At 41.1% G+C, this 18,991-nt stretch overlaps 1 protein-coding gene across 1 annotated transcript in view; it reads right to left on the reverse strand.

Moving 5' to 3' along the window:
- The window catches only part of LOC140476993 (unconventional myosin-Id-like), a 143,344-nt gene that overhangs the window by 28,836 nt on the left and 95,517 nt on the right, over nt 1-18,991 (reverse strand). The window contains exons 18-21 of the mRNA XM_072570059.1: nt 17,384-17,528; nt 15,734-15,838; nt 12,281-12,394; nt 8,866-9,020 (exon numbers count right to left, since the gene is read on the reverse strand). Of these exons, the coding sequence (XP_072426160.1) occupies nt 8,866-9,020; nt 12,281-12,394; nt 15,734-15,838; nt 17,384-17,528 (519 nt within the window). The remainder of the gene's footprint in view (nt 1-8,865; nt 9,021-12,280; nt 12,395-15,733; nt 15,839-17,383; nt 17,529-18,991) is intronic.

The raw sequence follows: 18,991 nt of genomic DNA on the forward strand, positions 1-18,991 counted from the left end.
TGCCTACAACAGATGGTGCCGGTCAAGTCTTTTGTGCCTGGAGCTGTGGGGGACAGAGGGAGGGAGGGAGAGCTATATGGTTAGGCCTCAAATCAAGCCATCTGTCACCTGCCAGAGTTCGATTCCGAGGCAGAGAAGCCATTTACACTGCACATCCCCCGGCTGTTCAATAATGGGATTACACAGGGTCGATGATCAGATCAATTCAATGTTCCTAATTGAGTCAGAATATTCTGATCCAGGTTTGTGGTTGTCAAATGTGGAAGAATCAAATAGTGAGAGACTCTACACTACTAGCTTTGAAGTCAAAATAATGACTGAAATCATTGAATAAAACTAACAAACCATAATCAGATACAGAAAACAACCAGTGACAAAGTCTTTAGAATTTTTCATTTACGTTTACCTCTCTGTAACCAGTGTTCTTTCTTTCTCTTTCACCACTACTACTGTAGGATTTCTGTAGATTTTTCTAAGAAAGTGAGATCCCTGATGGGGGATCCTGTTGTAGGAAGGTAGGAAATAGGGTTGTCAACTTTCCCAATTGTCCTGAAGTTTCCATGTATTGAAGATTAATTATGCGATACCCCTGAGGGAAACCAGTAAGGAAAAACTGATCTGAGCATGTTTTCAGACTTAACAGCAAGCAAAAGATTTGCAGGCATTGAGGCTGAAATGCAACATATTCACTCCACAATAAAACCAAGCAATGTAAATCTTGGATTCTGTAGTGCAGAGAATTGTGAGTACCTCATTAGCCATTATTGACTGATTATCATAACAATTGATGTGTCAGAACTGGGGAAGGATGGATGGAGGCTGTGATAGCCTCTGGAATTTGACTCAAACACAACTATTTGGAACTTCAGAGTTCATGCCTCAGTCTTTAACATGAAGTGAATGAAGGACAGACTGAAGAAAACAAGAGCTGCTTCAGTCTCAAAGCCACTTCAAACAGAAGCTTATCCCAGATCATTCGGAACTCTTAGTACTCCACAATATTAGCTCTTGAACTAAATTGATTTAAATAATGAGAGCACACATGCTGGAGGGGATAAACAATCTGATACAGTGCTCTAGAACATCTACACAGGAAGGATTGACTGAACTGTCTTAATATTGCCCTATTTATCATTCCATTTGCCTTTCCTTTTACCTGCTGATTTAGCAATTAAATCGACTGTCAAGTGAGAGTTTAATTTGGAGTGTGGATGCTTTTTGATTTCACTGAGCATGAAATTTTAACTTTTGAAGCTGTGTCTACTGTTCTGATGTACTCTGCTGAAGGGAGGGCAACACAGATTGTTTTGTGGCCTTCTTTTACATGGACATTAGAAACCAACGCGAGTCCTGTTGGCCCCTCTCTCCTTATTGACCATGACATCACAAGATTTAGAAGCAGACATAGGGCATTTGGCCGATCAAGCCTGCTCCGCCATTCAATGAGATCATGGATGGTCTGATCATTCTGAACTCCACTTTCCTGCTTCCTTCCCCACCCCAATATCCCTTGATTCCCTTAACGAATAAAACAATGTCAATTTCAGCCTTGTGTATACTTAAAGCCCCAACTTTGATAAAGAATTCCACAGACGCAGTGCTCAAAGAAAAATATCCTCCTCCTCTCCATCTTAATTGGGCAACTCTTCACTCTGAGACTCTGGCCTCCCATCCTGATGTCTTCCATAAGGAGAAACAAGATCTCATCATCTACCCTGTCAAGCTGCCTAAGACTCTTATTTGTTTCAATAAAATTACTTCTCATTATATTAAACGCGGATGAGTGCAGGCCCAATTTACTCAATCTCTCCTTATAAGAAAATCACTCTGTGCCTCAGATCGGGCTAGTTCTCTAGACTACCTCCAACACCAGTATATCCTCCCTTCAATAAAGGGTCCTAAATTGTTCACAGTATTTTAGCTGTGGTCTAGCAAAACTTCTCTATTGTTATATTCCATTCCCTTTGAAATAAAAGTCAATATTTCATTTGCTTTCCCTCCTACCTGCTGAACCTGTATCCTAGCTTTTTAATGATTTATTGTACAAGGACCCCCAAATCCCCTCTCCAGACCTTTCCCCTGTATTTATTTTAAATCTCTCTCTCTTCACCAGATTTTGGACTCAGCATGATTTAGGTAAAGCCTGCCTGACTAGACCAATTCTATTCTCCTTTCAGTACTGGCGCCAGTGTCCCATAAACTGAAACCCATTCTTCCCACACCAATCTTTGAACCACACCTTCAACTCCTTGATTTTCTTTATGTCAGTTTGTTCATGGCTTAGATCGTTGACTGACTTGATGCATTTGCTTTCTAATTTAGCTCCTACCTGTTCAGATTCCTTCAAAAGAACCTCCTTTCTTGTCCTATCGCACCAGGCAGCTAATGCAACCTCTGAGATGCTAGCTCTCGCTTGTAGAGAATAGAATGTATTCTTCTAATTACACTGTCTCCGAACACTACAGTGCTCCTATCCCACCCCCATCACTTTAATATCTCTGTGCCATGATGCTCTGTTCAGTTTGCTCATTGTCCCTATATCTCTGTTCAGTTTGCTCATTGTCCCTATAGTCCCCACTCTCATCAGTTTTTAAAATCCTCATAACTGTTGGGCAGTTATAGAATCATAGAGTCATAGAGATGTAGAGCATGGAAACAGACCCTTCGGTCAAGCCTGTCCATGCCGTCCAGATATCCCAACCCAATCTAGTTCCATCTACCAGCACCCGGCCCATATTCCTCCAAACGCTTCCTATTCATATACCCATCCAAATGCCTCTTAAATGTTGCAATTGTACCAGCCTCCACCACTTCCTCTGGCAGTTCATTCCAGACACGTACCACCCTCTGTGTGAAAAAGTTGCCCCTTAGATCTCTTTATTACCTTTCCCTTCTCACCCTAAACCTATGCCCTCTAGTTCTGGACTCCCCGACCCCAGGGAAAAGACTTTGTCTCTTTATCTTACCATGCCCTTCATAATTTTGTAAACCTCTATAAGGTCACCCCTCAGCCTCCGACGCTCCAGGGAAAACAGCCCCAACCTGTTCAGCATCTCCCTGTAGCTCAGATCCTCCAACCCTGGCAACATCCTTGTAAATCATTTCTGAACCCTTTCAAGTTTCACAACATCTTTCCGATAGGAAGGAGACCAGAATTGCATGCAATATTCCAACAGTGGCCTAACCAATGTTCTGTACAGCCACAACATGACCTCCCAACTCCTGTACTCAATACTCTGACCAATAAAGGAAAGCATACCAAACACCTTCTTCACTATCCTATCTACCTGCAACTCCACTTTCAAGGAGCTATGAACCTGCACTCCAAGGTCTCTTTGTTCTGCAACACTCCCTAGGACCTTACCATTCAGTGTATAAGCCCTGCTAAGATTTGCTTTCCCAAAATGCAGCACCTTGCATTTATCTGAATTAAACTCCATCTGCCACTTCTCAGCCCATTGGCCCATCTGGTCAAGATCCTATTGTAATCTGAGGTGACCCTCTTCGTTGTCCACTACACCTCCAATTTTGGTGTCATCTGCAAACTTACTAACTGTACCTCTTATGCTCGCATCCAAATCATTTATGTAAATGACAAAAAGTAGAGGGCCCAGCACCGATCCTTGTGGCACTCCACTCGTCACAGGCCTCCAGTCTGAAAAACAACCCTCCACCACCACCCTCTGTCTTCTACCTTTGAGCCAGTTCTGTATCCAAATGGCTAGTTCTCCCTGTATTCCATGAGATCTAACCTTGCTAATGAGTCTCCCATGGGGAACCTTGTCGAATGCCTTACTGAAGTCCATATAGATCACATCTACTGCTCGAATAGAACAGAACATTCTGCATTTTTGCAGCAGCTCAAATACTAGTTCCTGGGTGCACATTCCTGCCTCATCTGTGGCTACACCCTCCTGTCCCTGAGCACAGACTGAATGCAGATGATCTAATCTGAGGGGAGTGGCCACCTCCTAGAGAAATGTAGCTAACATCCCAGCTAACTTTTCCTTTCTCTAATATGGGGCCACATCTGCAGCTCAGACTCCAGCTCCTCAACTCGAATCCAAAGTTTCCCAACTGCAGATATTTACTCCAGATGTGCTCACTCTGGGACCACCTTGATTTCCAACAGCTCCCAAATGTGGCAGTATCAACAACAACACAAATGGTACTTGAACATGTCGTGTGCTGATACCGAAATGGGAATGTTATCAACCCATTATGAAGACTCCCCCCTTGGGAGACTGCGCTGATCTTTCAATGCTTCACAGTGCGCTAACAGAATAATGGCAAGTGAGTTGCTCACAGAATTCTTCACGAGCAGCTCGAATGATGCCTCAACATTGACTCGGACCAGAAGATTTATGTCTGCATCTCTGCAAAATTAAGTGAGGTCCCGTTTGACCAACAAACCATGACAAAAAAAAATCTAAAGAAACACAATACATGAAAATTGGTTTTCATTTGACAGCAACAGTTTTTAAAAATTTTAACAAAAACACCCACAATGTTGTACAGCAACACCTTTTTCACAAGAACTATCAAATAATGTGAAACATCAATGATCTATCTGTTGCCATGGCAGTAGAAAGCAGTCTACAGCAGAGGTCCTGATGGTCAAAATCATGTAGTCATTAATTGTACTCCATGTAATGCCTATAGGATTAATACAACTAGCAGACAACTGTGGTCTTAAAGAAGACATACAAACAGACCAAGTAGCTACATATTAAATAATCAATGTCAATAAGGTTTTACTCAAAGGTAATCTTGTTTATCTGAGGAGGTAAATGATACTAGGGAACAGAACATTCTGCATTTTTATTTCCATTCAGTATTAGCATCAAACAGTTCCAGGTCAGTAATACCATGGCTTCAGAATAAAACACTCTACGCTATTTAATTAAACACTTCCAAGTAATTTAAGACATTGATTCAAATACAAATTAAAGCTTCTTCTATACAGCTGAATCCATGTATTCCCACTAACCCTTCCTTCTGCCATGTTTTTGGAACAGATAATGTGGTCTGGATTTTGGGATAAAATTATATCTTTGATAAACGTATTTCTGTATCTTTTCTTTAGATATTTCTGAAACTAACAATTGCCAATCCCCCTAGTTACAGAAGTCATAGAATCATAGAGTCATAGAGATGTACAACATGGAAACAGACCCTTTGGTCCAACCATTCCATGTCAATCAGATTTCCTAAACTAATCTAGACCCACCTGCCAGCACTTGGCCCATATCCCTCTCAACCCTTGCTTTTCATATAACCATCCAGATGCCTTTTATATGTTGTAATTGTACCAGTCTCGACCACTTCCTGTGGCAGATCATTTCATACACTCACCACCCTCTGCGTGAAAATGTCCCTCAGGTTACTTTTAAATTTTTCCCCTCTCACCCTAAATCTATAAGTTCTAGTCTGGACTCCCCTACCACAGAGTCTATTTAACCTATCAACGCCTTTCATGACTTTATAAACCTCAATAGGTCCCCCTCACCCTCCGACGCTCCAGGGAAAATAGCCCCACCCCGTTCAGCCTCTCCCTATAACTGAAACACTCCAACCCTGGCAACATCCTTGTAAATCTTTTATGAACCCTTTCAAGTTTCACAACATCCTTCAAATAGGTGGGAGACCACAATTGCACACAATACTCCAAAAGTGGCCTAACTAATATCCTGTATAACCACAATATGACCTCCCAACTCCTATACTTGATGCTCTGACCAATAAAGGAAAGCATACCAAAGGCCTTCTTCACTATCCTAACTACCTGTAACTCCATTTTGAAGGAACTATTAACCTGCAACTGAAGGTCTCTTTGTTCAGGAACACTCCCCAGGACTTTGCCATTAAGTATACAAGTCCTGCCCTGATTTGCCTTTCCAAAATGCAGCACCTCACATTTATCCAAGTCACTCCATCTGCCACTCCTCGGTCCATTGGCCCATCTAATCAAGATCCCGTTATACTCTGAGGTAACTTTCTTCAGTGTTTACTGCCTCTCCAATTTTGGTGTAATCTACAAACTTACTAACTATACCTCCTACATTCACAAACAAATTATTTACACAAATAACAAAAAGCAGTGGACCCAGCACCGATCCTTGTGGCACACCACTGGTCACAGGCCTCTAGTCTGAAATGCAACCCTCCATCACTACCCCTTGTCTTCTACTTTCGAGCCAGTTATGTAGCCAACTGGCTAATTCTCATGTATTCCATGTGATTTAACCTTGCTAACCAGTCGACCATGAGGAACCTTGTCGAACGCCTTACTGAATTTCGTATAGATCATGTCCACTGCTCTTCCCTCATCAATCGTCTTCGTTACTTCTTTTAAAAACTCAATCAAGTTAGGGAGACATGATTTCCCAAGCACAAAGCTATGTTGACTATCCCTAATAAGCCCTTGCCTTTCCAAATACATGTAAATCCTGTCCCTCAGGATTGCCTCCAACAATTTGCCCACCACCAATGTCAGGCTCACTGGTCTATAGTCCCCTGGCTTTTCCTTACCACTTTTTTTAAATAGTGGCACCACATTGGTCAACCGCCAGTCTTCTGGCACCTCACCTGGAAATATTGATGATACAAATATCTCAGCAAGGGATCCAGCAATCACTTCCCTAGCTTCCTGCAGAGTTCTAGGGAACACCTGATCAGGTCCTGGGGATTTATCCACCTTTATACGTTTTAAGACATCCAGCATCTCTGGCCCTATAATATGGACATTGTTCAAGATGTCACGATCTTGCCTTTTAAGTCAGCCATTTTACATTTGCAGCTTGGGGTGTATTGTTATAAAATACAATAGTGACAGCACTAGAAAGAATTGTATCTCTTGTTGCTGGTCTTCCAGAGCTGTGACCTCGCATTGCATCTAAAGCTGCACTTCTCCATCCTTTGGAACTTCATTCCATTTTGTGCAGTTCCACCTTGACATCTGTTATTCTAATCCATCTTTTCATCCTAAATATCATGAGCTAATGCAAAACATCCCTGGTTTCCTTGTATCATCACTAGATTATCATATCTCTCAGCTCTGCCATCTCTATACTGGCAAATTTCAAATTTGGCCAAAGTTGTCATTCTGACTAATTTTTTCATCTTCGAGTGTTGCCACACAGCACCTTTGTGGTCATTATATTTCCCAATTGGTGTTACTGATGGCTGAGGAGTATTTTGGGTCAATTAACACAGAATGACGTGTGGTTTTAGGTGCCAAATGTTTTTTTTTTCCACAGCACTCTTACACAAATGATCGCACCCATTGTTAGGGATTATCAGGACAGATGGCTGAGACACTAGATCAGACACTAGATAGCTGATGGGAGAAATTAGGATGTGTCTATCAAAGAAACTCCTCATAGATCATTCAAGAAGCTTCGTGTTCTGGAATTGGTAATCAAATGGGCAATTTTCTTTCTCATTTGAACCTACATTGTAACACTGCAATTACAAAACTGGGGAGCTTTTTAGCACCCTTGGTATAGCTTTCCTTTCTGTTTAATATTACTAAGCCACTACACCTGCATTTATCTCATCTTCTGTTATTGTTGCAGTCTTGGAAGGGTGTGAAACTACAAATTATTATCATTCATGCAATTAAAGACAATTAATTTCCCTGTTATATTGATAGTATTAGAGAGCATAGTGCTGTGGAATAAGGTCCACATACTTCCATGGAAGCATACTGTGCCATTGTCAGTCATCGTGATCTTAACATGACATGTATTGTTACAAAGTTGAAAGCGTGTACTCTACCTTTAAGAGAGAGTGAATGCTGTTCTGAACTGAAAGCTGACAAGCACCTGTGATGACTAAATAGTAGTCTCAGAGTGTACTGGAAAATTGAAAATATGTAACATTTGGCTGTGAAATGGATACTCAAGTTGGTTGCTGTTTTGACAACAATTCAAATTTAACCTATTAGTTTAAATTATGCCCTGGGATACCAGAACCCAATCAAGTTTGACTCTATTGTTTTGTCAACATTGAACCAATGAGAATCCTATGTTGGGGATATAAAAAAGGCAGGCATTTTGAAAATCAAAGACAGAGCAACTGCCATCAACATAGATCCAAGAAATTAGGAAACACTCTCTATCAAAGGTACCTTTTCACATGAAACATATTCACAGTAAAGAGAAAGAAGACGACCCAGAGAGATCTTCAGCCAGAAGATGGCAGACACTAAAGACAACAGCCGCTATATGGTTTTGAAATTAAGTTGATACAATTTTAATAGGTGTTTTTTGGAACAGTGTATTGTTATAGAGTTGGAGGCAGATAATAAGCAGTTAAGAGAAAGGGGCGGGGGCTTAGAGTTGTGAATAGTTGTTGTTTAATGTTCACTTTTAGAGTTGAAAAAATAAATTGATGCTATTTTCTTTAAAGTGTATTACTTTATAGTGTAATTTGGGAAGTTCTGTCACTCATATTTTAACAGATTACGAGGCAAGGTGAGCTCTTCTGGGTGTTTGGTTTAATTAACACAAGTGTTCACCACCATCTCATAACAGTATTACTGCCAATGACTTACAGGAAGTTTGCAAGCAGCAGGGTAGAGGTTAAGTGTATGATAATTACTCTCCAAGTCAGACATATCTGTATATAGTTTTATCTTCAAATAAAGAAACCATATTAGTTTTTCATCAATCCTTGTATCCAGAAGAATAGTCGATATGGAGAACAGCATAACATTCATTATTTCACTTGAGCTAACAGCACACAGTCCACCCCAAAGGTGGATGCCACAGATATTCTATGTATTTGTGAGAAGATGAATTGCTGCATAGTTAGAATACATTTACATTTGTTTCATAGTATGATGTTGAATGTATCACTCACCTGTTAAAGTGATTCGCCAAGACACCAACAACTTCTCCAATCCTATTATCATTTCCACGTTGCATCTTGTCCAAGCAAACCACCAGATCATCATTTGCCTTGGTGTGAAAGACGATCAACTGATCTCTACCATTGGTAACGCTGATTCCAGTCACCTGAAGGAACAAATGGTAATGTTAGATTCACCAGGAGGGTGGTCTCTGTGTTTGGATTGTCCAAGCTATAAAAATTTTGATTTAACTTCATCCATTTAGCTAGGACACTTTGATTCTCACAGTTCAGCCATTGCTGCCAGTGTTGGTTGCACAATTCCTTAGTCTTATGTTTTACCCACATGCCACCATGTGAGTCAGTTAGTTGCTTGATTGTCAACTGACTCTCCATCTGTGCAATCCAGGCCTGTGCCATAGAAAATTAAGATGGAAGCCTACATTGCTGTTCTGTACCTCAACTGTTGTTATGCATCATAACTTGTAGCTTTTATTTTATTGATTCACATGACATGGGTGTCACTGCCCAGGCCAGATAGCTGTTGAGAGTCTACCACATTGCTATGGGTCTGGAATCACATATTGGCCACATCAGGTAAGGACAGCAGCTCCTTCCCGAAAAGATATTTGCGAACCATGTGGATTTTAATTAGACTTGTAATTATACATTTTCATCAAATTCAAATTCCACCATTGACCATGGTGGGAATTAAACCCTAGGCCCCAGGACATCTCTGAATTAATAGTCATAGAGTCATAGAGATGTATAGCATGTAAACAGACCCTTCAGTACAACTCATCCATGCTGACCAGGTATCCCATCCCAATCTAGTCCCACCTGCAAGCACCCGGCCCATATCCCTCCAAACCCTTCCTATTCATATAGCCATCCAAATGCCTTTTAAATGTTGCAATTGTACCAGCCTCCACCACTTCCTCTGGCAGCTCATTCCATACACATACCACCTGCTGTGTGAAAAAGTTGCCCCTTAGGTCTCTTTTATATCTTTCCCCTCTCACCCTAAACCTATGCCCTCTAATTCTGGACTCCCCCACCCCAGGGAAAAGACTTTGTTTATTTACCCTCTCCATGCTCCTCATGATTTTGTAAACCTCTATAAGGTCACCCCTCAGCCTACAACACTCCAGGAAAAACAGCCCCAGCCTGTTCAGCCTCTCCCTAGAGCTCAAATCCTCCAACCCTTGCAACATCCTTGTAAATCTTTTCTGAACCCTTTCAAGTTTCACAACATCTTTCCAATAGGAAGGAGACCAGAATTGCATGCAATATTCCAACAGTGGCCTAGTGATAACACCACAAGGCCATCATCTCCTTTGAACTAATAAAGATATAATAACAGTCTATAACTTTCTATTGGCTCAATATCCACAGTCTGATGGAATAAAATGTTCCCATAATCCTGATTGTGTGAACTTTAACCTTAAGGTCATAGCTCCTTATTCCACACATGAGAAAATGGCTCCTTACAATCTATCCTGTGAAAAGCTGTTTTTTTAAAAAAAGGCTTACCTTTATACAGCATCTTTCACAATCATGGGATACCATCAAGCATTTTACATCTAACCCAAAGGGAAAATCCTTTCTGAACAAAAAGACATTAAATCTCAGCAATGAACTCACCATTTGTACTGGAGCTCTGTTTTAAGGTATACAGGACAAATTCACTCTGCAAGCTGTGTTCACAGCTTTTACTAGTTTTTCCTCCAGGGAAATGAAAAACCCTCTTGCATTGCAGTTACAGTCGTAGTGGAGGAAATAATGTGGGCAATGGCAACAATCTGCAATAGGTTTCTGGAGCCAGGATGAAACTGCTGCAAATCCAGACCCCAAAGAAAATCTTCCCAAAGAAACATTCAGTCCCTTTCTTTTGGACTATCTAAAGTCTTTTTAAGAATCATTGTTTAGGCTGTAGTCAGCTTGGATCAGTTGGGTGGAGTACGCTTTTCTCATTTATACCTGAATATTGTACACAAGATCTGACAGCAGATATAGAATCTCCTGTCCAAAACAGGCAGCAGGCTGCTTATTTATAAATTAGATTAGATTAGATTAGATTAGATTAAATTACAGTGTGGAAACAGGCCCTTCGGCCCAACAAGTCCATACCGCCCCGCCGAAGCGCAACCCACCCATACCCCTACATTTACCCCTTACCTAACACTATGGGCAATTTAGCATGGCCAATTCACCTGACCTGCACATCTTTGGACTGTGGGAGGAAACCGGAACACCTGGAGGAAACCCACACAGACACAGGGAGAATGTGCAAACTCCACACAGTCAAACGCCTGAGGCGGGAATTGAAATCTGTCTCAGGTCATAATGGCAGGCATTGGCTGAGATATCACTCAATTCAATCTTGTGAAAATTACAGCGTTTAGACTTTCCAGCCTTCTCTCAGGTTCCTAATAGTTTGATTCCATCGTTAAGTGGGATGTTGAAAAGTGACGTTCTGAAGATGTCACACCAGTCTAAAAATTCTGTTTCTCTCTCCTGAGAGATTCTGTCACACCTGTTGTGTCTCTCCAGCACTTTCTGCACAATTTCAGATTTCCAACTTCTGCACCATTTTTGGAGGATAGGAACTGGAACAAGGAGTTCAGCCCACTGAGCCTGCTCCCCCATTTGATACAATCATGGTTGATTGAACATTTCAGTGGCTTTTACCCACACTATCTTCTTAGTCCTGTATATCACCAATAATCAAAAAATTATCAACCTTCACTTTATATGCTCAAATACTGAGGTTCCATAGCTCTCTGAGGTCGAGATCTCAAAAGGTTCACCTTCCTCTGAGTTCAAACAATTCCTTTTCTTCATAGTCCTAAATTATATCTCCTTTATTTGTAAAATTTGCTGCAGGTTCCAGAGTAAACATCTTACTGGTGTCAATGTTATCAATCCCTTGAAATATTTAATTGATTTAAATGAGATCACCTCTCATTATTTAGAGACTATAGCTATAGTATTCCCAATCTCTCTTCATAGAACAGTCCTGCCATCCTGGGAACATGTTTGGTGAACCTTTGTTGCACTTCCTACATAGCAATAATCTGTTTCCTGAGATAGAGAGGACAGAACTGCATCCAATACTCCAGATGTGGTCTAACCAAGCTCCGATGCAACTGAAACAAGACCTTAATACTCTTGTCCTCAACTTCTCTTGCAATAAAGGTCAACATTTCATTGACCTTCCTAATAGCTTGTCATACACTGCATAATAGCCTTCAGTAACTTATTTATTAAGGACAGTCAAGTCTCCTTGTACATCTACATTTTCCAACCTCTCAATAGTCTCTGCATATCTGTTCTCTCTGCATTTACTTTTATTTAGCTCAATGATGAGATTGGAAGAACTTATAGTTCTTTATAGCTGTGGCTTGATGCAAGTCTGAATACTCACATGACTAAGTGGCAGTGCCTTCATGCTCTTGTAGCGTTTGGCAGGCTCCAGTTTGTACAGGTACTGGTCAGTGATGAGAATAGCTCGATCTTCACATTTATTAAACCTATTCACCTAAGTTGAGAAATTCTGTTAAGGGATCTATAAATATTCCAGATATACATACAAATACACAGAGAAACATATAAATACACAGCTACACACATGAAGATATACAGACACAAACATGCTTATGCATACAAATGCGCATCTTTATTATGTGAAGGTTCAATTGAGCAAAATGTTCTTTAGGTTCATTTTAACCAGCAACTCCCACAAACTCATATTCCCTATATACTGCCTTAGAGCTTTACTTCCTTATATTTCTAGAAGGAAGAAATAAGACTCAAGTGTCAAATCTTGTCACTGAGGTCTGGTTTATTGGAATGCATCACATGATCTATTTAATTTAAGTGGATGAATAAATAACTACACCATCTCAGCTTGGGGTACAATCAATAAACATAGGTGGATGTATAACATTGGATACAAAAGGGAACGGTGATAATGACAACAGTATAATACAAGAAGAGATAGTGGTAGGTTTGACATTCCTGAAGGTGAACCAATCACTCGGGCTGGAAGTGAGGAAATTAGGGATGCTGTGAGGATCATTAACCAAATCTTATCAGGTACAAGCAAAATATCAGGAGATAAGAGATCTGCCAACTTTGTACCAATATTTGTAAAGGATCTGAGGGAGAAGCCAAATAACTACAAACTGGTCAGTCAGACTTTAGCACTCTGAAGGCAAAATACTGCAGATCCTGGAATACCGAAACAAGCCCAGAATGCTGGAGAAGCTCCACCCAGACCGGTAGGCAACACAGAGGGAACCAAAAAAAAACAGTAAATAAAAGAAGGATGGAAACTGGAATTCCAATGGTCTGATAACAACCTCCCTCAATCAGATTGCCTCCCACCCCATTTACCAGTCAGACTCCAAACTCCCAATCCCCACCTCCCAACACTCCCCAGGTCCTGCAAGCTAGGCAGCTGGTGTGACACTCACCCAAATCTAATGACCTAGTGCTGCCAGCCTCTGAGTAGCCAGAAGCATTCTAACACAAATTTGTAAACTCTGATTTTGAATCTGGATCCTGGGTCCAGTCTAAAATACATTCAGCACCAGGTAAAACAAGTACATTTTGTGTTGTAACCCATGGAATAGTGGGACCAGAGAAAGACATCTCTGTTATAACGTAAAACTGGGGGACTCACAGCAGAATGCCCAGTGCGAATAACATCTAATTGGATTCCCTCAAATAAGTGAGCATACCTATAATCATACTTAGGGATCCAAGTACCACCCAAACTGTTTTGTTGAGGAAGGCCTGTCTTTTTTATCGGAGAGTTATGGAAATGCTTATACTTTTGTACATTGTATTAATGGGGTGTAGTTGATATTTTTACTTGTCAGTCTTCACATGGATGTGGTACAGTTTCATAAAATGTACTATAGGTGCCCGATGGTGAGAAAATGATAAGGTTAAAAGGTTGATATTTCTAAATCCCAAGCAGGCTCTTGAGGGACTGTTGGCAGGGTGGTAGTCGACTGTGTGGGACGTGAACTGAAAACAAAACCAGGATATCGATATATGTTTAATAATACGGATGTGGTTGTTTAGTTCTCAGAGGCAATCGCTTTGAGAATAATTACTTGAATTGTCATCATGATTTGGATATGCCGGTGTTGGACTGGGGTGTACAAAGTTAAAAATCACACAACACCAGGTTATAGTCCAACAGGTTTAATTGGAAGCACACTAGCTTTCGGAACGACACTCCTTCATCAGGTGATTGTCACCTGAAGGAGCGGCACTCCGAAAGCTAGTGTGCTTCCAATTAAACCTGATGGACTATAACCTGGTGTTGTGTGATTTTAAACTTCAATTGTCGTAATACAGAAGTTAATCTAGAACTTCACTTGATATGGATGACCGATGGAACTCCAATAGGATCACTTTTCCAATTTTATACTGTAAGGTGTTTCAGGAAGTCTGGATCAGTGGGGATGTTAGGTGATCAGCTGCAGGAGAGGAGTTAGGTGTCTAGTGATTGAGATTGGGTATCAGTGCTTCTATGCCAGAGGCCAGCTGGGTATCAATGAAAGTGAGGGGAGCAGGGGTGAGCTGCTCATGAGGTGTTGGTTGGGCAGGTGGGTATTTGGTGTCCTTAGGTAGTTGGTGGTCATATATCTGAAGTGGGCAGGGGTGTGAGGGTGAATAATTGTGGGGGATCAATGGTAAGTCAGGAGGAGATCAATTTTGTAGTTATACAGGAATAAGAATAGGTTTTAATATCTCAAACTGTTCCTGACTAATTCTAAGTTGGAATCCTTCACAGTCTCTAAACCAATATTGAAGACATTTCTGTGTTCCAACTCTTTGAAGATTAAACTTTCTGGGTAATTAACATATAGTCAGTGCCTCAGGATTTCCAAGGACCTGGCATGCGTCCGTCAGGGTATGTTTAGTCTACAACTATTCCAAAACTGGATGATATGGGCCAGTGCCTTTTGAATATTGTCTGGAGAAGGATTTTGAATGAAAGACATCAAGTTCTAAATATGATTTTTCCATTTTCAATACTGATAAAAGAATCGGGAGGCAGAGAGCATATGTGACAAATGGGAACCTTTGCTGAGCAGAATCATCAAATAATGGTTAAATGCATTGTTCAAATGGCAAAGGAACTACTAGACAGATAATGAGAAATGTTTTTAATGCAGAGAGTTCTTACGATTTTGAACACGCTGTCTGAAATAGTGGTGGATAAATGTTCAAGGGGTGGCATGGTGGCTCAGTGGTTAGACTGCTGCCTTACAGCATTAGAGACCTGGGTTCAATTCCCGCCATGGGAAATTTCTGTGTGGAATTTGCACATTTTTCCTGTGTCTGTGTGGGTTTCCTCTGGGTGCTCCAGTTTCCTCCCACAATCCAAAGATGTGCAGGTCAGGTGAATTGACCATGCTAAATTCCCCAGTGTTCAGGGATGTGTAGGTTAGGGGTAAATGTAGAGTAATAGGATAGAGGAATGGGTCAGAGGGTCAGTGTGGACTTGTTAGGCCAAATGGCCTGTTTCCACACTGTAGGAATTCTATGGTAACTTTCAATAGGAGCTTGAATAAATTCATGAAAAAGCAAAATTCGCAGGACTATGTGGAACACCAAGTAGTGAGACTAACTGAACCTCTCTTACAAAAGCCAACCCTGGGCATAATCGGTTGAATGGCTATTTTCTGTGCAGTACAGTATTGTGGGAACATTACTTGCTTGATTATTTAAACAGCGATAAACTCTTTAAACTAGCAGGCTGGATTGAGTCATAAGATGCTTAGCATGTTCATGAACTATTATTGCTGTTGGCAATCGTTCTAATTAAAATGAAGGTGCACCCCTTCTCTATCCTTACCTTTCGTACGTGTGCAGAGAAGAGCACAGAGCTGAATTGCTTCTTGCCTTTCAGTCCATTCATGGTTGTGGTAAACTGGGACATCATCTCTGGATTGTACCTGACCTAAAGGTACAGAACATATAGTGTCAGAACGCAGTTCCAGAAGCATTTGCAAGCATCTGTGTGTTGGGACAATGCTTGGCTGGGCCATGTGCAAGTTGTCTGGATTAGAGTGGTGCTGGAAAAGCACAGCAGGTCAGGCAGCATCTGATGAGCAGGAAAATCTATGTTTCGGGTAAAAGCCCTTCATCAGGAATGAAGGCAGGGAGCCTGCGGGGTGCGGAGATAAATGGAGGGGGGTGGGGTTGGGGAGAAGGTAGCCAAGAGCACAATAGGTGAATGGAAGTGGGATGAAGGTGATAGGTCAAAGAGGAGGGTGGAGCGGAGAGTTGGGAAGGAAGATTGGTAGGTAGGACAGGTCATGAGAATGGTGCTGATCTGGAAGGTTGGAACTGGAGTAAGGTGGGGTGAGGGGAAACTGGTGAAGTCCATTGATGCCCTGGGGTTGAAGTGTTCCGAGGTAGAAGATGAGGCGTTCGTGAAGTTATGAGGATCAATAGGGAGGCAATGAATAAAGATTCCATATTTGCCAGCAGTGGGAAGAAGAGATCTGTCATGAGCGAAGTTTGTACTTGGGCAATCTCTGGCACATCCTGCTGGTTGCTTACATGGAGGTTGTCACCAATTCGAGAGCAGGCAACATGCTGAATAGGAGTAGCCCTTTCAAACTTACAAACTTGTTCTGACACTCAATGACATCCTGATTTCCCACCTTTGCTCCATATACCTTATCATCTTTACTGAACTGAAATAAATGCATCTCATGCTTGAGAGGAAGAAGGAAACAGGAACAGAGGGAAGGGAAAAGGTTGACCAACAACAACAATATGCATTTCTAAAACACCTTTAATATTGTAAAAAAACCCAATGTACTTTATTGGAGTATCGTCTGACAAATCTCAGAACAGGAAAGAGTGTTATGTTGAGAAGAGAAAGAGAGGGGGATGAATGATGTAGTCAAAATGTTAGGTTTGGGAGGAAGGGAGTGAAGGGGATAGACAGAAACAGTTAGGGAGTGAATTCCAATTCATAATGTGCAGACAAAAGGGTCATAAAAATGTACATAGACAAAGGAAGTGAGCAAAATCAGGACTACAGCTGTAAAGAATATTGCGCCCCTGACAGACACTCAAACATTCCATTAAAGATCCTATGTGATTTTTCACAAAATCAATGTGTGTCAGAATCTGTCAAGTCAGCTCTTCAACAATGACTTTGGAATGCAGGAGCATAAAATTTAGGAGCTTTTCCATTTACTCTTTGATCCGCCTCTCAATGAAGTCACGGCTGGCATGGTCCTGGCTAAACTTTATTCTCTGCATCTTCCTTGATTGCCTTGTCTATCAAAAATCTACCTACTCCGCCTTAAATAAATGTAAAGGTTTTGCTGCTGCTGTTTCTTTGTGACTAATTTGAAGGTGATTGTAATGTTAAAGATGGTGTGAAATTGGAGTTGTTCATTTTAGCCAAAGACAGAAATAGTATGGAGACAAGGTCTACTGTCTACAAATAAAATGGTCTGACAAATTGATGGTAAATGATACTTGCAGATGAGAGGTAATCCTGCTCCCAGTTTCTCTGAACACCCCAGTCTTTTCTTCGTCCTAGCAGTGCATCCATGGCAGCAATCTTTGCCTTGATTTGTGGCATATCAGAGGGTGGGATGTTTTTCACAATTTGTCGCGCCCTCCACCTTCAAGAAAGCAATGTAGAATAAGCATCAGTTTTAGCTGCAGAAAGAGTTCTGACTTTCCCACTGTGATAACGATGATTTGTAAAATCAGTCATGAAGCACAAAGGCTTTGATTATAGTCATCAGGGTTATGTCAACAGACAGAAAGAATTAGCAAGCACTTTTTGTTTCTCCCAAGGAATAATGTAACTCTCCAAAAGATATCACTGGACTTTTCTAACAGGGTACTTTACGCTTCTAAACATTTCCAATATGGTTAGGCATTCTCTTCAAAATTATGAAGTACCAAGGTTGTTTTTTTGGATATCTCACTAATGAAAATTCTGGTTTAAGATGGCTGTACTTCTACATATGCGGTTGACCATGCAACATGGATACATAATCTACAAAGCAATCCCCTGTCAACATCCAGTCAGAACAGGTGCTGGTTTCCAGAGTGAGACTTCTGAAATTGGCACTTGTGTAACATTTTGGCTAAGCTGTCTTTGTGAAATTACAGCTATTGATACCATAATGATCTGTTTGAGGCGTTCAAGAACAGCACATCTTTTTATATAACTTGTGAATATGTCCTTTTTTTTGACAGAGCAATTCCACACATTGTAACTGGGGGTTTCATTGGTTCTTTACATGGCATATATTGGGCACATGTGCATTGAAGGGCAATAGGTTGACATTGAGGTTATGGGAAGTCATGGGGATGAGAGGTAGACATTAATTGATTTGAGTTGGCATGGGGCTATAAGGGGCCATGTGTCCAGATGGGAAGACGAGTTGACGTAAAGGGAAATGCGGTCATGGGTAGGCTTTTTTGAGCTCACCTTCCAAAGGCTCACAAAATACAGACGATAGTTCGTAACCGTACAGGGAAGTCATGAACTCTGAGGTATGAAGAAGTTGGCTCCAATCCATGAAAATTGCAGGAGATGCCCATCCTCAAGATGAAGGCAATCAGGTCGGGAGTTCAGGATGTGGACATACTATCCCCAACCTTATGCCACACCAGTAAAAATCTGGGGTTTCCAGGAAATGCCCTAGTTGGGCTCACTCTTCACTTTTAAATGGGTCCAGCTCTGGAAAAATTTGACCTTAGGCAATTCCAGCTCATAGAAAGGTCAGAGGAAAATGTTGCCAGAAGAAGTGGTAAAGGCGAATGCAATTACAATATTTAAAACACATTTGGACACATAACTGGATATGAAAGATTTAGAGAGATATGGATCAAATTCAGACAAATGGGACTAGTTCAGAAAACCTGATCATCATGGACGAGTTGGACCAAAGAGTGTGTTTCCGTGCTGTATGACTCTATGATTTCATTAAAGTGCAGAGGGAAGTTTTCTGTGTCACACCTCACCAGAAATCTCTATTTCTACTGCCGGAATTATCACGAAAGTTAAAGGTTTTAATCAAAGTTTGCAGAATTACCCGAGGTACTGCATTGCTATACCAAATTTGACAGA

The sequence above is a fragment of the Chiloscyllium punctatum genome, chromosome 5 (genome assembly GCF_047496795.1).
Source record: "Chiloscyllium punctatum isolate Juve2018m chromosome 5, sChiPun1.3, whole genome shotgun sequence".
Classification (NCBI taxonomy): domain Eukaryota; kingdom Metazoa; phylum Chordata; class Chondrichthyes; order Orectolobiformes; family Hemiscylliidae; genus Chiloscyllium; species Chiloscyllium punctatum.